Consider the following 24,339-nt stretch of genomic DNA (forward strand, 5'->3'; position numbering starts at 1 on the left):
TCCTGCCTTCATATCTCAGCCTCTGGTTACTGGGGACAAACACTTTGGAGTGGTCTTCGTCTACTGTTTTCTACTCTGGACCAGATTATAGGGAATTCTATAGACCCTAGCTTCAAGATACATCTAGATTCTGACCACTTCTCACCAACTCTGCTGCTTCCAACTAAAACAGGGTAAGCTACCACCATCATTTCTTTCTTGGACTAGCTTTCTGATTTCCCTGCTAATCCCCTGCATTCTCCCACATGATCCCTTTAAAACATAGAACAGATAATATCCTTCCTTTGCTTAAGACTTTCCAGTGGCTCTCTACATCCCCGAGAGTGAGAGACAAGTTCCTGAGAACGGCCTTCCAGGCCTAGTCTTCCTCTGTCCTCTATCACTCTCCTCCTCATTCACTCTGCTCCAACCAGGGTTTCTTTCTTTTCCATGAACGTAAGTGGCATGCTTCCACCCCACGGCCTTTTCACTGGTCTGCCTTCTGTCTGGGTGCTCTTCCGCATTCATCTGGCCAATCTCTCCACTTTCTTCATGTCTTGGCTCAGATGTCACAGTCTCTCGTCTCTCCACCACCATCAGTCCCTTTTATTCTGCTTTATCTTTTCTCCATATTATTTCTCCATATTTTCTCCATATTATTAGAATAGTGTGACTGGTCTTGAATGAGCTCGTATTGACTACTTGTTGAGTAAGTTAACATCCTCCGGGAGATAAGATACTGCAGCCAAGAAAAGAGAAGACAATAGACATAAAAGGTCCCTAAGAACAATACAAACCCCTGGACATAAGGAAAGGAAATACTCAATAGAAGGAAGGACTGTATATGTGCTGCCGAAGCGAGCACAAAGGAAGGACTGTATAATAGAGTTGAAATCTCTTGGAAAGTAAAGCAAAAAGACAAGGGGATGTGAAAAGGGAAAAAACAAGGTCCATCATGGGGATTTAACACCCAAATAACAGGTGTTCAAGAAAAAGACAAGGAAATCAAAGGGGAAAAAACATTAAGAAGTTAAGAAAAGTCCTGGAGTTGAAAGACACAAGTTTCCAGCGAAGCTGGAAGGACTTACCAAGAGTCCAGGACTGGCTCATTGTCATATAGAGAAGAAATCTGTAGCTTGCAAAATAATTACATGCAAAAATCACACATAAAGAAACAAGGATCACAATGGCTATGAATTTCTCAGAGGCTGCATTGGAAGCTAGAAGACAGTGCAGCAATGCCTTGAAATTTCACCAGTGATTTCCAGTCCAGAATTCTATAAACCATCTGTGACTTCTGTGCCAGAGAAGAACCAAGGCATCTTTCAGGCACGCACGGTCTCAGAACATTTAGTGCAGGTGCCAAGAGGGAGTGGGGTCCTCCTTCCCACTACTGGAGAGACTCAGGGCTCCTTGAAGCCAGAAAAGCAGGACCTGTTCTTTATCCCCCTTTTAGTTCCCAACAGCTGATATAGCATTTGATAACTTCAAGAAATGGTTTGAAAAGCCAGTCTCCCCCAGGTTTTAATTTGTACTTTCTGTAGGGGGCACCTAGGGGAAGGGGCATTGGGTGCAAGTCAGAGTATGCAAAATGGTGTGGGTCTGTTGGAAACCTACCTGTCCTCCATTCTAGTGCTAATCCTGGGCAAGGTTGTCAGCTTTCTCACTTGTAAAACAGGTGTAACAGTGCCTGCCTCCAGCAGCCTTGTCACCATTTGTCACCATTAAGGACAGTGAGTGCAGTGAGATGCTCTTACCATCATTGTCCAGCTTTCACGGAGCCTTGAGATAAAAAAACAGAATGCATGTGTAGACACTGTCCGTTACTGTTCAACTGAATTATTCAGTAAATTGTGATGTGGGCCATTGCCACATGTGTAAGTTGAAGAGTGAAATCTTCAGAACGGTGACCAATACTCCTAGCCAACCCCACTGTCACATGCAGACAGAGGTTGGAACAAACGAAGAGCCCACAAGTTGTCATCGTAAAACTGTCTTTACTAACAAAACCAAAGAACCCCACACACGTTTTGTGGCCATCACCTTTTTTTCTTTCAAATTTTAAAATGGTATTGTGCATACACATAGTTTTTAAATTTAGACACATCTTGGAGATCACAAACAAATCAAGAGATCACTGGGAAATGTTCTGAGATCTGAATTCAAACACGTAGAACCGCTGAACTGACTTCCAGAAGTCCTCTGTTCCTCAAAGTGGGTGCGCTTCTGCCTCTGCCTTCAGGGACTGATCCGGCCTCTGTCCCTTCGGCAGCAGCTACATGACAGATGCCAGGAAGGGGGACGATGCAGTCCGAGAACCGCACAGCTGTTACCACCCGGTGGGTAAGCAGGAAGGTGTCAAACCAGCTGATTAAAGAAGGAAAACCCATAAATAAAAGCTCCATTTATTCCATAAATATTTTGTCTTTCCCTCAGTACATCAGTTGGAAAGAAGCCTAACACTGACTTCTCATACGTGGGGAGATGCCCGGGGAAGTGAGTCCCCCTTGCTGTTTCCGGTCTGGAGACACGTGCCCCGAATCAGGGCTTCCACGTGTTCCCCCTCGCTGAGGCAGGACGGGCTGCAGGTGTCTGGGGGCATCCCAATTGCAGTCCCACTGGCTTCCCCTGAAGAATTAAGTTTGGGCAAAAGCTTCTAGCCGAAGCCTCGAGGCAGGCAAGACCTCCTGAGCTCCCATGTGTGGTTTGGAGGAGGTGGGTGGGGAGGGAGCGAGCAGGGCTGCTGGGCTCCGCTGTGTCATCAGGGGAGCTCTCCTGCCAAACCGTCTCCCTCAACGGGTTCAGGACTGCAGAGTCTGACTAGGAATGGGGCGCTTGGCCACCGGAGAAGCACTGGGCGGGCCGGGGAAGTTGGTTACACTATAACCATGAGAATTTATACCCCGGGAAGCCATCAACCTCGCTTGAGAGAGGATGGTCACGACTTAGGAACAATGTCTGCAATGAAGGGATCCATGAGGCTTCATTTAGAAAATGAAGGTCACAAGCTAGGAGGCCACAGCCCCGCAAATAAAGGGTCAGCAACATCCTACTAACTGGATATGCCTGAAGATTTGTCTTCCACGTTGATATTCTTGCTCCTTTATGAAAGGAGAGGGAACCAGGGCTGATGAGTGATTAGACAGACCCTTACAGGCAAGGAGCAGACCAGCGAAGAAGCCTGTCTAGGCTTTTATGACCCGTGCCCTAGCTCCCAAGAGGACAAGTACATGGAAAGTCCTAGGCCACTGGTATGGTGATGACAAAACTCTTCTAAAAACTGAAATCCAAAAGAATTATTGAGAATATGCTAATCAAAATTAATGCCCCCTTTTTTTTTAGATAAAACAGGTCAGACAGATAATACCATAATTTTCTTGGTTAGATTATGTTTCCCATATGTATAAATGCAGACTAGTCCTTTTTCACTTAATATATTTCATCAAATGTGAGATTTCAATCACCCAAAAGTAGGCCAAAAAATGACTGTATTCCTCCCAAATTTATACTGCAGTAACTTATCAAATTTTGAAGTAAGCTTAATTGCAAGGACAAGGGAACAGATGAGTATCTGCTTATCACCACCTGGAACTGTATCCACTGAACTTATAATAGGTTACGATGTTGATAAAATTGAGGTGTCGTCTGTTTTAATAATGTAAACCAAATCTACAACTGCCAGTGCTTAGTCACTCCTACTTGATTTACATTATGCTCATGAAAAGGCTTCCCTTGACTGTTTTGTGGGATCACGACGTCCACTGGCCAGGGCACAGGCCGTTTTGGATGGGGTTGAAAGGAGCCTCTGGAACGCCACACAGGTGCCCGGAGCTTCTACTGAGAACAGGGAGCCCCAGTAGAGCTGCCATGCATGCCCTCTGGCTTCTTAAAAACACTAAGGGTGAACACAGAACACAAAGGGGGAGCATTCAGCTAGCTTGTGCAAAGGTGCAACCCCCACCCCTCCATCTGTCCTGTTAATTTCAGTCTTCGGACCAGTCTCCCCTCATGCTTGTCTGAAAGGTACTCACAGAAAGTGCTGACAAAGTATCACTAGGATATCACCTCAGAGAAACTTCCTGATCTGTAAGAGGGACACCACCTGACCATTCCTGCTTGTCAACACAGAGGACACCTCCCTTGAAATACTATGTACAGAGAAGTGGCTGCCACCATCCTCTCGTGCGTGGTCGGCTCCGGGCTCGCGGAAAGAGCAGGGCTTCCTGCTGGAGCAACTTAACCTACACACAACACACACCAAGAAACATGCAAGTGCTACAGAAGGCCGGATGTGAAGAATTCGTATTTTACACGGGGAGGGGAACACTGTTACAAAACGCTGATGGGATGGTTTCTGTCATTCATGCTCTAACTTGAGGGTCTCTGCAACAAAGGGGGCCTGTGAAGGTGTTTGCTTCTCTCTCTCTCTCCTTTTCTTGCCTTCTTCAGGATTCATAGTTGGTTCCGTGGCAGGCACTAAGCAATCTGGCTTTTGGTCCAAACAGGTGTCTTAGTAGTCTCTCTACATCTTTGTGTTCCTCTGTGAAGGGGCAAGTTCAAATGCCGGAAACCGGGAGGTCTCTGGTGCCAGGATGTCGGAGAGGAAGTGAATCGCGCCGGCCATGCCTGCAAAGTACAATGTGGGTCCCTTTATTAGAGGCCATTAGGGAGTGTCTGAAACCAAGTGAACTTTAATCATTTCCTTTACCAGGTGCTATCGGGATGATGGAAAAGGTGCCGAGGACTTTATCAATGACTTAATAAAAAAAAAAATACAAAACAAACAAACAAAGAAATCCTTACATTAGCACCCAGCAGATAACACCAGTTTTCTTCTTCTTCTTCTTCTTCTTCTTTTTTTTTTTTAATTTGGGTTCTGGGCTTTAATCTCATATCTTGAAACTTTAAGATGATCTCACGGAATGGCTTCCTACAAAGCTACGATGCTGCTGTTGTGCTATTTCAACTATAAAACTTCCTCTCTCAGAGCTTTATTCTTCCAAACAAAAGGTTGCATTTTTTTTTTTTAATCTCCTTTAAGTTTTAGGAATGACACTTTAATTTTTAAAACTTTAAATTTTAACATTAGCTTCAGGTGTACCACTGAGGGAGTCAATACTTCTATACATGATTCTGCACTCATCCTGGGTCCTCTTCATCCCCTTCCCCTGTCCAGCCCCCGCCCCGCCCACCTCCCCTCTGGTAACCTTCAGTTTCTTCTCTGTAGTTAAGAGTGTTTCTTGGTTTGTCTTTTTTTCCCTTTGTTTTGTGTCTTAAATTCCACATATGAGTAAATCATACGGTATCTTTCTCTGATGGATTTGGTTTGCTTTGGGAAGTGGGACATTTGACCTTCTCCATCTATGGCATTATGGCAAGATTTCATTTTTTAAAAAAATTTTATTTATTTGACACACACACACAGAGGTCACAAGTAGGCAGAGAGGCAGGAAGAGAAAGAGGGAGAAGTAGGCTTCCTGCTGAGCAGGGAGCCGGACATGGGACTTGATCCCAGGACCCTGAGACCATGTCCTGACCTGAAGGCAGAGGTTTAACCCACTGAGCCACCCAGGTGCCCCAATTTCCTTTTTTTTTTGTGGTTAAAAATATTCCATTATATTCTCTCTCTCTCTCTCTCTCTCTCTCTCTCAAACACACACACACACACACAAATGCCACTTTAAAATGAACTTTGTTTTCGGGCGCTTGGGTGGCTCAGTGGGTTAATCATCTGACTTCAGTTCAGGTCATAATCTCAGGGTCCTGGGATGGAGCCCCATGTCAAGCTCTGTGCTCAGGGGAGAGTCTTCTTGTCTCTGCCCCTCCTCCTCCTGCTCTTTCAAATAAATAAAATCTTTAAAAATATATATATAAAACGAACTTTGTTTTCATCAAAATCACTGCAAATCATTGTGGTCTGCACCAAGATTGAGTTTTAAATTGATCTACAGGAAGGTGGGCAAGGTAGCCTGCTAGCTGGCTGGCCCCAGCCTCTAGGCCCCTTTTTAACTATTAAACAGGGGCACCTGGGTGGCTTAGTGGGTTAAAGCCTCTGCCTTCAGCTCAGGTCATGATCCCAAAGCCCTGGGATTGAGCCCCGCATGAGGCTCTCTGCTTATCGGGGAGCCTGCTTCCTCCTCTCTCTCTGCCTAATTGTGATCTCTGTCTGTCAAATAAATAAATAAAATCTTTTAAAAAAATAAACTATTAAGCAAACTGAACTTAAGTTTTAAAACTACCCCTGCCCAAATCTCTACTCCAAGGTTTTACTGGAGAATTCTACCAAACATTTAACACCAATTAATATATTTTATCTGTCCCAGAAAACAGAAGAGCAAAGGATAGTTCTCAATACCATTTATTAGGTTGGTATTACTTTGATACCAAAGCAGACAAAGACAGTAAACAAGGGAAAACTCTAGGCCAAATTCCTCATGAATATAGATGCAAAAGTCCTCAGCAAAATATTAGCAAATGCAACTCTTCAATCAGAATATTTCCTCCCTTACTGGATCTTTGTTTATAGCTTTCCTTTTGATGTAAAATTCATAGCAACAAAACACACAAGTCCTCAGTGGACTCCTCTGAGTTCCAACAAATGCATACACCTGTGTAAACCAAACTCCTATCAAGAGATAGGGCACCCTTCCATCACCTGCCCTGGAAGTTCCAGTCTGTCCCTCTCTTGCCCTAGAGGCCGCCATCGCCAGCACGGATTAGCTTGGCCTGTTTCAGAATGTCCTTTGAAAGGAATCCCAAAGCATACAGCCTATTCTGTGTGGCTTCTTTCCTCGATGATTTTGCAATTCATTCATATTTTGTGTGTGTCATTTGCTGTTTTCCTACATTTTCGTTGTTCTCAGACTAAACCTGTAAGGTTTTGTTTGAAGAAAGGGTTCCAGTAGCCCAAGAAATCTGAAACTCACTGACTTATTAGAACCCAATAGGAAAAGATGATGACCGATGACTCCCTAGAGTGGTCCATGCTGGAATGACCTTTGTTTTCTTGTTTGGTGTGGTGGGGCAGCAGACTCACCGAGTCACAGCACCTGGGCCGGGGAAAGCTCCAGAAGGGGTTACAGGTGTCAGTGACTCTTTCGGCCTAGTCACCTCCACGAAGACACTAGAACTACTCTCCACACACCCCACAAGGATCTACTTTGACCCGACTGCCGGCACTTGTGAGGCACCAGGAGCAGATGAGTCTAACTTCCCAGCCTTTGGGAAGTGGTACATTTGACCTAGTCGGGCTTTGGAGCTCCTGTTAATAAACTTGAATGAACTCCACTGAGAGTTTGGGTATTAACTCTGTTAAAGCTGATGCAAAAATGCTGCATTTTTATGATACAAAAGACTGAAAATTTTTTCTGAGAATTATTTTTTTCATTATGATGGCTTTGAATATTAAAAGGATATTATTCTGCATAAGACAATAGCAAGTGCTCTGTTTTCTGCTTTTTTTTTTTTTTCTAATATATGATTAAGCAGAAACAGAATAGGGCCAACCACCACAGACAATTCAGACACCAGAAGGGAAACAGAGGGGCACTAGCTTTACACACATCAACGTGACACACACCAGCTTCACAGAGCAGGTGAAACAGAAACACAAACTACTGAAACTTACCAGATATGAAACTGATAACTTGATACTATTGACACTGTTGATAAATTGATAAACTATTAAACAAACTGAACTTATAGTTTTAAAACTATCCCCTGCCCAAATCTCTACTCCAAGGTTTCACTGGAGAATTCTACCAAACACTTAACACCAATTAATATATTATCTGTCCCAGAAAACAGAAGAGCAAAGGATACTGTTTATTGGGTCGATATTACTTCGATACCAAAAGCAGACAAAGATAGTAAAACAAGGGAAAACTCTAGGCCAAATTCCTTATGAATACAGATGCAAAAGTCCTCAGCAAAATATTAGCAAATACACTTCAGCAATATGTTAAGACCAAGTGAGGTTTACCCCAGAGATGCAAGGCTGGTTTAAAATTCGAAAATCAACCAATGTAATCCACAATATATTAATAAATTTAAAAGAAAAAAAAAACATTATGTTAACTGATGCAGAAAAAAGCATTTGACAAAATGCAACACCATCGTTTGGTTTTTAAAAAAATATTCAATCATTTATTCCTTCTGAAGTTTACTTCAGAGTTAGTATAAAATGTAGCCCTAAAGTAATTAAAATTCATCAACAATTTATCCTAATACCATTTAGCCTTTGCCCTTTGATTTCTGTGGCTGGCATTACAAATTACCTAATTCTCTCTTTCTCTCCCTCACACACACACACACACACACACACACATACACACATAGAATACAAATACAAAAAATGTATGAGTCCTCTCTGTAGGGTTTCTATTTTGTTTTCCTGAATTATATTCTACACATGGTGCTTTGCAACAGACTTACTGTGTTTGTTCATTTCCTGTCTTTGCTTGTTTTTCAGAACTTTCTTCTCTATGCTATCATTTTTCCAACTACTAATACTTTCAAATTACTAAGATCAATTATTTATACTTTTTTATATACCTGAAATAATTAAACACATTTAAGTAACCAGTTTCCTGTGAATAGATCGGTTTTATATATACACTGTTACAGACAATATGTAGAGGAGTAAACTTATTTCTTCTATTACTGAGCAGCAAACATTCCATCTTGTGTGCACATATTTTCCACCACTGAGAAATATCTGAAGGACACTCACGGGTACATGAATTAGGTAAGGCAGAGAGAATCCATACAACTTTCAGCAATAAACTACATTGTTCACAGTTATTTCATGGCTGTGGAGTTATTACTCGAGTTAGGAGCCAATGTAATAGAGCCAGTGCAGAGAGAGGCAGAAGCACCAAACTCACTCACCCACGTATTTAAACCTGGCGTTTCCTGCTCGCTCTTACCTTCGAAGAGAGAATAGGGCCGGTCGGGAATGCGACACCCGTGTGCTCCATAGTCTAGACACCACTCGGCAAACTACGAGGAAACATATTTAAGAGCAGAGATTTCACTCAGTGAAAAGGCATGAAAGACACCGCATGAATTCACCAAGAACTCAAGGAAGAAGATTCTCGGGCAACAGAGAGCAGTCAACATGGCCCAGCTTGGCCAGGGGTACGGTGGGGGGGGGGGCAGGAGAAACAGGGGAGACCACAGAGTTGCAAGAAATGGGCTAAGAGAAGGGGAGAAGCCGTATTTTTTGATTCTGCGCAGGCTCCGGAGTATTCAAAAGCTGTCTGAGTAAAGGTTCCTTACTTTGCAAGCTCGATAAAGGTACTTTTTATCCTGTGTGACATGGTACAGGGACAGGAACGAGTAGCCATTGCCGGCGGTCCCATGGCAGATCCCATAGCCCTTCCGAAGCAAACCTCGCTGCCAGATGACGTCACTGCACTCCATGGCGTCCTTCAAGTACTTCTCCTCCTTAAAGACCTGGGCCATGAAAAGGCAAAGCGGTGTTGAAAAGATGTTTCTAGTTTCCCGTTCTGCTTAGTCGATGACACGTTAGGAAACGTGACACGGCTCTGGGGGTAGAGCAAACGCCACCAGCAACGCCGTGTACCGAGCCTCACCATCTTAATCCACCCAAAGTCTCCTCCCCTTGTCCTCCTGGTTCATGGTTTTGCAGAAGTAAAATGAGTGGTTTGGACGGAAAGAGACAAATGAGCTCAGCGAGGACAAAAGCCCGGTGAGAGGAAGCTGTTTGTGCCTCCTCCAATTCCCTTTTATATTTTCTTCTCTTTCTCCCCACATTTCATTTATTTTGTTTCTCCAGTCCTGCCCTCAGAACCTGTCCGCATCTCCCCCTCCTTAGCTCAGTCCATGTGCGTGTAAATGAATTAGAGGCAAAAGCGTCATCAGAGACGCTCTCCTTGGGGGGAGCAAACAGGATTCATCTACCTGTGACTGATTAGCAGCGACCTCAAAAAAAAACAAGATGAACAACGGGAATCCCTGTCTGCGAGGGTCAAAGGGGAAGGAGAGAGACATTTGCATTTCACTTACTTTCTTCATGTGGGATCTATTTACCAGGGTCAGAAGTGAGACTCTGACTCCTGAGAGCAGCTGAGTGTGAGCTCTGGGGTCACACTGCCCTGCGTCAGAATCTCAGCTCTGTCACCTTTTTAACTGTGTGGCCCGGCCCTGGACAAGTCGCTCAGCCTCTTATGTCTCAGTTTTCCCAGCTATGCAAGGATACAAGGTCTTCATCTCAGTGGCTTGTTATGAGTATTAATGACACCAAATCAATCAAATGGGGGAAAAGAAAAGTCTTTTCAATAAACAATGTAGGGACATTCAGACATCCTGATGCTTAAAAAAAAAAAAAAAAGACTCTCTTCTTCTGTCACATATACAAACCTAATATGTGAAACATACATGTAATATATAAAACTCAAGATAGCTCATAGTTCCAAATCTTAATCCGTGCAGGCAGGGAAGAATGCTATCTGTATAATCTGTGGCTAAGTAAAATCGGTGACCATTAAAAAAGCGAAAACTGGGGCGCCTGGGTGGCTCAGTGGGTTAAAGCCTCTGCCTTCGGCTCAGGTCATGATCCCAGAGTCCTGGGATCGAACCCCGCATTGGGGTGGGGGGTCTCTGCTCAGCAGGAAGCCTGCTTCCCTTTCTCCCTCTCTGCCTGCCTCTCTGCCTACCTGTGATCTCTGTCAAATAAATAAATAAAATATTAAAAAAAAAAAAAGGGCGAAAACTCACTGAAGTGGGCTCAGGAGGTTAGAAGGAAAACCTGCTCAATTCCAGGAAGACTTGTCAGTTACAGATCCCAGCAGAAAAGGAAACAGGAAAGAGGAAAGAATCATCAATTTTAGGCCCCATCAGGAGATCACGGTGTCTCCTACAAGGAATCGGCTAGCCCTGCAACTCAGCCAATGAGAAACCGCCATGACCCTGAACTCCTGCTTTTGTCCAGTGGACTTACATTCAAAACAATCTCTCCCCCCCTTCCTCCTCCTTCTCCATAAAATAATGTTCATCTCCTTTGTTTGTTGGACTTGCCTATGGTTCTGTTATAGCTTGCATGTCCCAAAATGTAGAAGGGGGTGGGATTATCCACTATTCTTGAATAGGCTCATTTTGCTGGTAAAATAACTGACTTTTATTTTTTAGGTTAACAATTTCTTAGACAAGATACAGAAAGAAATTATCATAAAAAACTTGAAAACACATAAGACTTTATAAAAATTAAAAACTCTATTCATCAAAAGATACCACAAACATTATGATCAGGAAACTACAAAATTATTTCTAAAACATCTATCTGACAAGGACTTGTAACCAGAACATATGAAGAATCCTTACAACTCAATAACAAGATAAAAGAAAGAATAAAACAACGTGGATAAAAGGAATGAACAGACATTCAACAAAGGAAGATATATAAATGAGCCAGGAACACAGGCAAAATTGCTATCTATTAAAAACTACAGTGGGGGCACCTGGGTGGCTCAGTGGGTTAAGCGTCTGCCTTCAGCTCAGGTCATGATCTCAGGGTCCTGGGATCAAGCCCTGCATCTGGTTCCCAGCTTAGTGGGGAGCCTGCTTCCCCCTCTCCGACTCTCCTGCTTGTGTTCCTTCTCTCTCTGTCTCTCTCTCTCTGTCAAATAAATAAATAAAATCTTTAAAAAAAACCCAAAAACTACAATGAAATATCCGCCAGAATGTAAATAAAAAGCCTTTCAATACCAAGTGTTGCCAAATATGTGAACTCTCTTACGTTGTCGATGGAACGTAAAAGGAACAACACCCTTTGTGAAAAGGTCTAGCAGTTTCTTACAGTTACTCTGATCCAGCGATTCAACTCCTAGTATTGGCCCCAAAGGAATGAAAACGCGCATCTACAAAAAGGCCCGTACAAGTGATGTTCATAGCAGCTTATGCGTAAAAGAGTAAAAAACTAGAAACAACTGGAAAACAAACGGATGAAGTGTGGTAGATTGATGTAAGTGATGCTTAAACTTAGGAAGGTCTCCCAATCTTGAGGAAGAAGGAAAGAAAGTGCAATTTGAAGGGATCTCCAGCTGATTCTGACGGGCATCCCAAGATAGTCCATGTTTCAAAATAATCAACTTGCAAATGAGCTTCTGGAACACTGTTTACATGAAAGCATGTTTGATGTAAGCTCAACAGCCGGCCATCAGAGAGCACTTCTAATACGGCTCTGATGTGGGGTTTCCAGCAGAGGGACGTAGGTAGGAGTGGGGAAGGCAGGATGGTTTCATACTTCACAGAATCAAGAGTATATTATCTCACTGTGGTATGACTTACATGGTTTTCCTGGGCAGCATATTCGTAAATACCTTTCCAAGTACAATTTTCATTGGACCAATGTTAGCATTTGTTGATAGTGGCTGAATCCACACAAATGCTAACACCGGAGGGCCCATCTGTGTAGTTTGAAGGTAGAATTTGTTACCAACACCTGTAATCTATTGTCAGATAATCAAGAACTGCTCAGCAAAGCAGCTTCTAGCTATAGGGTCCAGAAATGTAAGCTGCTAGAAAATCATCTGCAATTCCTATAATTCCTAATATAGCATAGAATATTATTAAAACCCTGACATTTTTCAAGGATCATCTAGAATACTCCATAATTTCAAATTAACAATATGTGTTCATACAAAGTAGAGGACACCCAACTATGCACATGATCAGCATTTCTGGGAAGGGAAAACAAATTAAGTGAAACTAGATTCAGTTTATAGTTTTATCTGTGAAGGATATTAATATTTTTTTCAAATACTTGAAAACCTTGTGATTCGGTAAGCATTCTTGAAGAACTTATGGGTTCACATGCCAGCAAGAGAAAATAGTGAAAACTTATATAAAATGTAAGCACTTCCTAATTCTGAGACTGCTTTAGTGAATGCAGATGCTCTGAATCTGAGTTAACAATAACGCGAGAGAAAAGGGAGCCTCGAGCTGATTTTCTTCTCGCCTACCTCGGGTTTGAGAGTCTTGATGGAAATGGACAAAATCAAGTTTTAGTGACTGAGTATGGGATATTCATGTCTCTGCTCTACGCTTAAGAGAAGAGAGAACTTTCTGTTTCAGAGTAAGCAAGGCAGGGCCAGACATTCAAATGATACTCTGAGCCGAAGTCAGACAGGAAGCAGGGGCTCTGGGACATCTGTGGCATTGCTCCCCATCTGACCAGCAATGCTAGAAGCAGACGGCAGGGACAGGCAACAGCACCAGGAGAAATGGGCCTTCTCAGGATGATGGCCCCGCTGGATGTCGGAGCTCCTAATTACCTGCTTACCACTGACTCGGGTGGGGACAGGGGAGATCCCCAGAAGCAAAAGGTTCCACTTTCATCAAAGTCATACATCTGTTTTGAATATCAAAGAGTCCTTGTTTGTTCACAATACACTCATTAGGGTTGGATAATTCTAAAACGGCAGATCTATCTCTGTGTCATCGAAGTTGCAACAGTCTCTCTAAAGCTCTAAAAAAAGGGAGGCAACGATTTGAACAGAATTTTGTTTTAATTTAAAGACTGAGGTTGTGTTAAGATGAATCATTAAGTTCTTATTTCCAAAGAGTATACTTCACTGCACTTTCTAAAATCATAACTTTCTGAGTTATTTTCTTAAATGCTCATACCTGACTTTTATATTTGAATATTTTAGGTATTACTGTTGTAGGAGGACTAAAAAATTCAGAAAAATTAGCCAATATCATGAACAATTCCCACAATTTTTCTGAATTATTATGGTTAGCCACCAAGGGAAAATAAAATTGATTCGGGGACTAATTCTTTTGTTATTTCTAGGTAGAAATATGAATTTTGCTTCACTGATTCTATTAAAACTAAAGAGTTTAGGGGCACCTGGGTGGCTCAGTGGGTTAAGCCTCTGCCTTCAGCTCAGGTCATGGTCTCAGAGTCCTGGGATTGAGTCCCACATCGGGCTCTGCTCAGTGGGGAACCTGCTTCCTCCTCTCTCTCTCTCTGCCTGCCTCTCTGACTACTTGCGATCTGTCAAATAAATAAATAAAAATCTTAAAAAAAAAAAGAGTTTATGCCAAAACCCTAATCAATTATTATGGTTACTATTATATACCTTGATATATGAACAATCTCCAACACCAAATATTACAAATAAAGATGCATTAAAAAGATAAAATTACAGAAGAAGTACTGCTTACAATGCAATTACAAAATGGGCAGAGGACCTGACTAGACATTTTTGCAAAGAAGACATGCAGATGGCCAACAGACAATGAAAGGATATTCAATGTCACTTATCAACAGGGAAGTACAAATCAAAATCATAATGAGGTATCATCTCACACTGTCAGAATGGCTAAAATCAAAAAGACAAGAAATCACAAGTGTTAGAGAAGATAGGGAGAAAAAGAAACCCTGGTGCACTATTGATGGCAATGTAAATTGGTTCAGCCACTGTGGAAAACACTATGGAGGTCCCTCAAACATTTAAAACTAGAGATAACATATGATCCATTAATTCTACTACTGGGTATTTGACCAAAGAGAACAAAAACACTAATTCAAAAAGATTATGCACCTCTGTTTACTGCAGCATTATTTATAATAGCTAAGATATGGAAGCAACCTGGATGTGCACTGATAGACAAATGGATAAGAAGTGTGTGTGTGTGTGTGTGTGTGTGTGTGTGTCTATTACTCAGCCATAAAAAAGGAGATCATAGCCATTTGGTACAACATGGATGGACCAAGAGGGTATTATGTGAAGTGAAATAAGTCGAACTGAGAAAGGCAAATGCCATCAGATTTCACTCATGTGGAATCTAAAAAAGAAAAGTGAATAAACAAACAAAAAGCAGACTCACACCTGTAAATACAGAGAACAAACTTGTGGTTGTGGGAGGATTGACAAAATGGGGGAAGGGGAGTGGAAGCTAACAGGCTTCCAATGGTGGAATGCATACGTCATACGAATCAAAGGCGCAGCATAGGGAATAGAGTCAATGAGACTGTAGTAGCATCGCGTGGTGACAGACGGCAGCTACACTTGTGGTGACCAGAGCATAATGTAGAAATTGTGACATCACTATGTTGTACGAAGTACTACAAGTCTGTGTGTCAACTACATTCAAAGAAAAAAAAAATTAAGATTTTATTTATTTATTTTAGAGAGAGAGTCCGAGGGACAGTGGGGCAGAGGGAAAGGGGGAAGCAGACTCGCCGCTGAGGGAGCCTGATGTGGGACTCGATCCCAGGACTTCGGGATCATGACCTGAGCCAAAGGCTGATGCTTAACCGACTGAGCCACCCAAGTGCTCTCAAATTAGAAATTTAAAAAATAAAATAAAACGTGGTATAGTCTTCTAAAAAACTTGCTTGAAAACTTTTTTTTTCTTTAAATGTGTATTATTTTTCCAAAAAATGCTAAACTACTTAAATATTGCAGGATACAGTAAGCTGTTTGTAATTTCAACTTCTATGTAATAAAATACTATGAAAACATACTTAAAGACAACGAAAAAAAAAAGCAGCATTGTTTGCTTTCAACTTATAAGGTTAATTCTTAGTCTAGGAGAGAAATCAAATATATTCCTAATATTATACCCAAATATTATCTTGAGACTACCAGAATTAATCAGTAAAGGTACTGCCTATTTTTTTTTGTAATACCCCATATGTGTAAAACTTTGAACATCACACTCCTCCCTTATGAATGATTTTATAACAATTTGAAGGTCAAATTTAAAGGGCCCCAAATAAGCATCGTCATCCAGGAATGAAGCTTATTCAAGCAAGAAAATAAAATGATGTGAAGTACAACAAAAAAGCATTTGGTTATAATAGTGCCTACTGCCTTCTCGGATATTCACATGCAGAATGTAAATCCTTACTCTGCTGCCACCCAGGCTTTCTTTTACACATGAATATAATCCCTGTTAAAACACACACGCATTGGGGAGGGTATGTGCTATGGTGAGTGCTGTGAAGTCTGTAAACCTGGCGATTCACAGACCTGTACTCCTGGGGCTAATAATACATTATATGTTATTAAAGAAATTTAAAAATTAAAAACAAAACAAAAAAAAACACACACACATGCACTCACAGCTCCAACTGCCGGGGCAAGATAAAGTGAAATAGGGAGACTTAATTTTGTAAAAACATCGATTGTGAAGGGTTTTTTGTTTGCAATCAAATGGGCTGGCCAAAACCAGACTGAGAGCCTGGTAGAGGAAAGTGGATCTCCAAATATCCAATGCGTGTGACACGAACGGCGACACTGACCTTGTAGGCCTGCATGAGCATGTGGATGACCCCAGGGGCGCCGTGGCACCAGTGGACCAAGCGATCTGTTTCATTGCTCAGTGATGACGGGTAGTTTCCAGAGCGGAATCTTTTGTGGCGCACATAATCGATACTAGGTTTCACCATTTCTGTCAGGGTTTCTTGGTCCACTTTTGCTGCTGGCTTTAAACAGAGGAAAGCAAAACATTTATTTTTCCTTACTTTTTTTTAAAGGGTTTGTACTGTAGCTACTATAGCAAAGCCTCAAGGCCTCAATTACCTGGAATACCGAGAAGCATATAAAGCTCAAATTAATTCAATTATCTGGTTATTTAAGACTTGGGGGGGACCTTTCTTTAGTTCAATTTGTTTTGAGGTCGAAGCCGAAGTTTGAAGGCTGGAGAATTCTCTCTTGCTCAGGGCAGGCCTTTGACTGACTGAATGAGGCCCACCCACATTATGGAAACGGCTTTACTAAAAGTGTAAGCATCTATGGGAGTGCTGACAATTATGACTCCATCTCCGGCCCCCCATCTTGTTCCTGTTCGCTCGGTGACCTCTGCTGTGGCTACGTGCTCTGGGCCCCTGGGAGACTGATACATGTACCTTAGAAATGGTGACCAGGGCAGGGACTGGGGGAGGCTTATTTTGGCCTCTCATGAATTTGTCCAAGGTAACACAGTCTTGCCCTTTCCTGATGCACAGACGGGGGCCCCAAGATCTCCGTAAGGGGCAGTTGTCAGTTAGGTGCCTACAAACCCTTTGAGGGTGTGCAATCCCTCTGACCTCACTACAGTGCCCTCTGCACATTCCCTCCATCTACACAATCTATGGTCTAAGGTCTGGTCTTCACAGAGAATAACTAGGCAGCTGCTGTAGATCGTCCTCTGCTGCCCTCCCCCGGTCAGAAAGTCACCCTGAATAAAACTCTGTAGTCTCTGCTTCATTTTCTGGTCTCCAAGTGTCTTCTCAGTCGAGGGATACTTTACTGTCCCTCCTCACCTTCTAATGCCATTTAAATGTAAATCTCACCCAAAATGTCCTCACAGAAATATCCAGAAAAATGTCTGACCACTTACCTGGTCACTGTGGCTCGGCCAAATTAGTAGAGACTAAGAGCCATCTTAGACAGCCAGCTAACATTTATAATGGGGGCTCTGAAACTCCTACATTAGGCAACCTTTCAACCGAGCAGTTCCTCCAATAACAAAATATAACAACAACAGCCCAACTTCAATCCCCGTGGGGGCAGGGAGGGCCGCCCAGAACCTGGTGGACACACAGGCCTGCCCCTGTGTTCGGTTCTATGCTTCATTTCAACTGTCTCTACACTGGCCTTTCTGAAGCTGCAGGATCTGGTTCAGTTGCTCCAGACCCTTCCACCTCCAGCAGGAGTCAGGGGAGGAACAGTCAGTTCGCGGGCCATCTCGCTGATGGAGATTCAGTGGCTCCATGTGAAGATTTTCAAAGCCGCCCTCCTGCACCCACACCTCCCCTGTATGCACAGGCGTTCAGCTCTGCCTCCCCCAGCAACAGCACTTCTGGTCCCCGGGGCCCGGGTGCTGCCTCGCGGACGCGCTGGCTTCCAGGGCATCTTTCTCTGACCCCATGCATGATCCACCTCTGTCCCATCTGGTCCCCCGCTGCTCTTTCCTCTACTCTCAGTCTATGTACGTGTATTCTGGGGCCCCAGAGTGTCTCCTAGTCTCATCAAGGAAGTTGGGTTTCTGGGTTTTTTTGTTTTTTGTCTGTTTTGAGCTCTTTTTCAAGAGGAGAAATGTCTTTATTCTGCCATCCTGAAAGCGAGTTTAAGTCACATTTTCAGTTTTCGTGCGGCCTCTTCTGAGAGCCTCCCCAATGAAACCGCACAGCAGAACCTACAGCACCACGCAGTTCCCCGCTGCTCTGAGGAGCGGCGTTAAGTGCCTGGCTGAGCGGACAGGTGAGACCTGGCTCTGGCTTGGGAGCTGGTGTAGCACACTGTGGCCTGTGATTGCTACAAGAAAACTGACATCGATTTCTATACAGAATCCTGCCTGAATTACAGCCTAAAGTGTATTCTCACATTCTTCACTTTAAAACAGATAAAGGGGACAACTTTGTGACTTGTGTTTCTCTCAAGGAAGCCCCTGATATCCAAAAAAATGAACCTAAATATCTACATCTAAACTTTTAGGTTATGTCTTACTGGTGTGGTTTTCATAGGGTTCCATTCCCCTAAGGGCATCATTTAAAAAGAAAGTTTCAGGGGCACCTGGGTGGCTCAGTGGGTTAAGCCTTTGCCTTCAGCTCAGGTCATGATCTCAGGGTCCTTGGATCAAGCCCCGCATCGGGCTCTCTGCTCAGAGGGGAGCCTGCTTCCCCCTCTCTCTTTGCCTACTTGTGATCTCTGTCTCTCAAATAAATAAAATAAAATCTTAAAAAAAAGTTTGAAAGGCTAGTGTTAACACATTTTTTGCAGAAATAGAAAATATACACAAACTACCAGTGTTCCAAACTAATAGCGCTATTTTAAAATGAGCTCTGGAAACCCAGTTACTTTGAAAACGTGTCTGCACCATAAAGAAAATTCATAAACTGGGATATGTACACTTTGCTTCCTACAACAATAAACAAAGAGAACTAATTACCAGAAAAGGGATTTTCGTCCCATGTAGATATGGATTTCTTTTAGTGGTAGAGTAGGTTCAAAAAAAGGAATTTGAAGTAAAAAATTTCTCGCTTTTAGTTAAAAAGTTTTAATCCAAATGCTAATCCATGTTCCTTGACTTACTAGCTGTGTGATTTTTTAGCATTAATTAACTACTCTGTTATGGGTGTGGTAAAGAAAGGCTTAATTAAAAAAAAAAAAAAAAGAAAAAGATAAAAAGAAAAGGCTGTGTAAAAAGCAGGGAGGGGAACCAGAGGCCGGGAGGCTGAAGCAGGGTGAAGCGGTGTTGGCGGGTGGCGGGGGGGGGGGGGGGGTTCTCTGCCTGCCTGATCCAGCAGTGACCACTCCAGATGGCAGGCACGACTGAGAGACAAGATCATAACCACGACAAACCAGTTATAGGTTTAGAACAGGTTTAGAACACAGCTGGTAGCAAGTTGGGATGTGTGAACATGAAAAAGCCCCTGTCTCCGTTGGGATTCTGGAGACCCTTTCTGCTCCGTGGGTCCCCTCTGTTCAGAGTCACTACTGCAGTGCGCAGAAGGACGCCGACAGAGGAGGAATGCGGGCAACAGACCCGACTCGGCACAAAACCGAGTGGAGAAGGTGCTCTCGGCACCTCACTGTCGGGGGGCCATGAGGCAGAGCTTAGGTTTTCATGATTCAAGGGAGGATCCTTCTTTTATATCAGCCTGCTTGACTTACACTAAAATTTCCATCCCCATTTACTCTTTGGCCAAATAGTTTCTTTTCTTTCTTTCTTTCTTTTTTTTTTTTTAAGATTTATTTATTTGAGAATCAGACAGAGATAGAGAGAAGACAGCATGGGCTGATGGGGGGGGGTGTGAGGAGGAGAAGCAGGCTCCTTACTGAGCAGGGAGCCCGATGTGGGGCTCGATCCTAGGACCCTGGGATCATGACCTGAGCAGAAGGCTGACACCCAACCGACTGAGCTACCCAGGCACCCCATGGCCAGATACTTTATACCGTGGCCCCTGTCTTAGCATTTCCGAGTGCTCTCACCCACCTGCATTAACATGTAGTAGATCCCTGTCATGCCGTGGGCCGCCCCCACGTACTGCTTCCGGTGCCACTGATACAGCAGCGGGCAGCGCTCGGCCTTCCTTTCTTCCCTTGACAGAGTCTTGCCGGAGTCAATGATAGCACTGACCACCTAGGAGATAAGGCGACAGCGTTAGTCTAGAAAACTTACATGGACCCTGCTTTCATCTCCTTGACACTAACAACTCTCTATTGATCACTTAATCTAAAAATCTACAAGCAGTCAGCAGCCACGACTGTTACCTTTAGTTCATAATAAATACAAGCAGAGAAAAATCAGAAGACAATCTCAGGACAGAAAAAGAAATGAGGAAGTCAAACAATGAGACTGAAAGTTCTTGGGAAGAACAGTTTACTAGAATCTAGTAAAACTTCCTATAAAAACTCTTACTTAGTTGCCTCGTATCTGCAACGTTTCCCCAAAGGACTGGCACTATATCTTCTAGGAAAGGCTGGAGGGATTAGCCTTATTTATGGAAAGGCTAATGAAATGAGGTCTCTTGTGGCCTGCAGAGTTTAGTTAAATCAAAAGAAGAGCCTGTCTGTAGTGACTATGTAGCAAAGGCACAAAATGTTCCCTCCTCTCCTTTCTCCCTTCATACTTTCGGTAACAGTGCTCCAGGTTCTAGCTGGGTGTCTGGCCTGTTGGCCATAGACAGACACAGTCCTTTGACTATTTCTGGAAGTAGGAAGTGAGCAGAAGTGTAGCAGACAACTTCTGGATCGTGGCCTTAAAAAAGAAGCTGCTTATCTTCTACTTCCTCCCCTGTCTTGAGCTGATGGGTACTCAATTAGCTTTGGGTGGGCAGGCAGGCAAGGGCATGGCCCTAGGATATGGTAGGATACAAGAGAAGAACCCAGATCTGGAGCTGTATGTGCTGGGACTGCCTACCAGTTCAGATGCATTAGGAAAGAGAAATAAATATCCTATCTTTCTGAAGCTGCTGCTGTTTGGTTCTAGTAAAGACAGGTGAATTAACAGGCCCAAGAGGGGGACAGATTTAAAAAAAAAAAAAAAATTCCAAGAAAGGAGAAAAAAGGAGCTACATATTGCCTATATGAGATCCCTTAAGAAATGACTCCTACCAAGAAGCAGTGTCCAGCCCGTAATGGTAGGTTGGGATGGTAGAGATGACGGGGTGCCCATGGTTGATGCCAACCCCACAGTACCTCTTTAATAGCTGACTCACACACGGTGCCTGGACCGATCTCCGTGTTCAGGTAGAGCAAGGCGTACAGGTAACCTGCCCGTCCGTAGAGCAGCTCGTCAGGGAGGTCTGAATCCCGGCACACAATGGTCCTCTGAAGCTGCAAAAGTCTATCCAACAAAAACAATTCCGTTTTCCCAGAGAATGTTGGAAACACCTCTTCAGGAAACTGTTAGTAACCCTATCGCTGTAGAAGTTTCCTGTTATTTATTTTTCATTTAAAACTGATTTTAAGGAATGCAAACAAATGGAACCCAAACAACAAAAACTTCTCCACTACAATCATCTCCCTCTCAGATATCACAGTAACGACAACACACCTTTCTGTTCAAAATATCTACCTTGATACTAGCCTAACCTATGTGAGAGATGATAATCAATTTTGAAATCAGAATTAGAAGAAGGTGATTTAAAATTTAAGAGAAAATAGTACTAAATAAATAAATAAAAGGAAAAAAAAAGAAAATAGTACTAAAATGTTGTCAATGCTTGGGAATTAGCTTAACTCAGTCTATCAGTCAAGAAACATCAACAGAGGGGCGCCTGGGTGGCTCAGTGGGTTAAGCCGCTGCCTTCGGCTCAGGTCATGATCTCAGGTCCTGGGATCGAGTCCCGAGTCGGGCTCTCTGCTCAGCAGGGAGTCTGCTTCCTTCTCTCTCTCTCTCTCTGCCTGCCTCTCAGTGTACTTGTAATTTCTCTCTGTCAAATAAATAAATAAAATCTTAAAAAAACAAAAGAAACATCAACAGATACTCCACCAGGCACCAGGGGAGTGGAGTCTGACTTCTATCTCTTCCAAAACAGAATATAAACCAGAGGGGCAATAAAAGGTTTACACTGGCTGTTCCAAAACAACTGAACCTAAAAATAACTTAGTTATGATAACAGATCTAAGGCATATAAGCTAATTTTTGTGCAATGAAGGCAACCAAAAATTAATTACGAAAAGGATCAAAGTAACATGAAGAAACATGTTTGTTTCTCCCAAAATTAAGGCAGACGCAAGCTTGATAGAAAGGAGGCACGTGATCTTATCATCACGGCTCAAGGTTAATATGCAAACCTCTTTACTTCTTGGAAAGACCTGCTGGCAATAGCAGATGAATTAAAAAAGAATTTTCTTTTTGAATGACTTCCTACAGGAAGACCTTGATCTGAGAAGTTAGAGTAAATACTTCCAGTTTTAAAGACTCACTTTGTGATGCATTCCTGGGACTCGCAATCACTTTTGAGTTTATGATACACCACAGCTCCTACAGCAAGGGGTCCAGCATCCCCACAGAGGAAGGTGACCCTGCGGCCATTCAGGTTGCGAAGGGTTCTCTTTACGTAGTCCAGGGATCGGAGCAGGTAGGTCTGGTCACAGGTGACCCGGTACAACTGCAGGTACAAAAGGGCTATGCCTGGAAAAGTCCCCCGGCCCCAAAGAAAAGCATTATTACCTTCCAGACATTATTTTGCGATCACCTGAAAAACTTACACAAACCCTCTGTTTCTGAAGGAACATCAGCAAACTAATTACACCTGGCACATCTTTTAAAAACAGAAAGAAAAAACCTCTCAGGGTAGAAAAACCTGAACTGAGTTTAAATCCCTTCTTTTGCTAATTGCTCTTTTAGAGTGACTCAGTACCTCCTAGACAAGGTAAAAACCTAAGACTGCCCACACATTCCCATTTTCCGTACATTCATTTCAAGATTTTACTCCTTCTCTGTATTTTAAGCTAACTGGATCCTTTCCTTTCTACTTCTCATATAATCACTTCTTCCTATCTTACCCCAAATTAAATCATGACTTTCTAAATTTTACAGACCTACCAGGCTCCCCACCAAGCAGGACCCGATGCGGGGTTTAATCCCAGGACCCTTTCTAAAAAATTAGAAAATTTTTCTATTTCTCACAATTTTTCAATTGTCTTTAGTGACCAAACTATCCAAATGGCCAACCGACCAGTGAGACAACTCACAGTTTATGGAATAAGCCATATGACGCAGAGTAAGGTAACAAACACAGAAGACAGAGTTTATCACCTATGCAACTTTCCTATCTCAAAATTTTTATTTATTTATTATTTAGGGAGAGAGCAGACCATGAGCTGAGTGTGAGCCCCCTGTGGGGGCTCCATCTCACAACCCTGAGATCACGACCTGAGCTGAAACCAAGAGTCGGATGCTTAACCGCCTGAGCCCCTAGGTGCCCCGTCACCTTCCTATTTTAAAGGACAAATCCAGACACTTAGGTGAACCAGAGAGGGGTCATCTTCTGGAAATCTCCAGAGGATGACCTATATAGCTTCTGGAAGAAGCCTGCTATTATTCCTGGCCTCCAGTCACTATGATGGCTAAGTAAAAAAAAAAAAAGGATCTGTATAAATATATGCTTAATAAAATGTTATGGAGAAAGTACTGAAGGAAATGATAGGATGGTGAAAAGGACACTTGATCTTAGCCAAAAGGCCGAGAAGCGATAGGATGGTGAAAAGGACAAAGAGAACATTTATTCATGTTAGATGGGGATTCTCTCATATTATGTTCTTTGTCTAACATCCTACGCTCACTTCTGTTAGTTTTCATTTTGCTTTTTATTTTGTTGTGATGTTTCACTTGAGTGTAACTGGCACGTGACGTTCCAGCAGTCTCCAGTGCACCACACGGCGTGCTTTACCAGCTGTGTTCTGCTGTGTGTTTTGCTTTTTAAATTTCTCTAAATAGGTAGTTTCTTTTTCTTTAATTCTCCATTTCGGAGCATCCTATTTCACTTTCAAATGCTTAACAGCTCTCTCTCTACATGTATCTGAAAAGTCCTTTTCTCATTATCTATTTCTTGAAAGTTGTTAAGTTAGATATAAAAGTACCCTATTTGTAAGCCTTAAAAAGTGTCCTATAGGGGCGCGTGGGTGGTTCAGTGGGTTAAAGCCTCTGCTTTCTGCTTGGGTCATGGTCCCGGGGTCCTGGGATCGAGCCCCGCATCGGGCTCTCTGCTCTCGGTAGGGAATCTGCTTCCCCCTCTCTCTGCCTGCCTCTCTGCCTACTTGTGATCTCTGTCTGTCAAATAAATAAATAAAATCGTAAAAAAAAAAAGTGTCCTGTATTTAAGCTGTTTCTGTATTCAAGAAATTGAAATTATAAACATATAGAAAGCAAGCTGAAAGTGAAGTACCTACA

The 24,339-nt window shown here is 42.8% G+C and overlaps 1 protein-coding gene across 1 annotated transcript in view; it reads right to left on the reverse strand.

The window, feature by feature from the left end:
* Nucleotides 1-2,007: 2,007 nt before the first annotated feature.
* LANCL2 (LanC like glutathione S-transferase 2) overlaps nt 2,008-24,339 on the reverse strand; it is a 52,832-nt gene continuing 30,500 nt past the window's right edge. The window contains exons 3-9 of the mRNA XM_059170602.1: nt 22,371-22,578; nt 21,138-21,285; nt 19,933-20,079; nt 16,256-16,438; nt 9,259-9,435; nt 8,907-8,979; nt 2,008-4,605 (exon numbers count right to left, since the gene is read on the reverse strand). Coding sequence (XP_059026585.1) covers nt 4,502-4,605; nt 8,907-8,979; nt 9,259-9,435; nt 16,256-16,438; nt 19,933-20,079; nt 21,138-21,285; nt 22,371-22,578 — 1,040 coding nt within the window. The 3' untranslated portion in view covers nt 2,008-4,501. The remainder of the gene's footprint in view (nt 4,606-8,906; nt 8,980-9,258; nt 9,436-16,255; nt 16,439-19,932; nt 20,080-21,137; nt 21,286-22,370; nt 22,579-24,339) is intronic.

The sequence above is a fragment of the Mustela lutreola genome, chromosome 4, assembly GCF_030435805.1.
Source record: "Mustela lutreola isolate mMusLut2 chromosome 4, mMusLut2.pri, whole genome shotgun sequence".
Classification (NCBI taxonomy): domain Eukaryota; kingdom Metazoa; phylum Chordata; class Mammalia; order Carnivora; family Mustelidae; genus Mustela; species Mustela lutreola.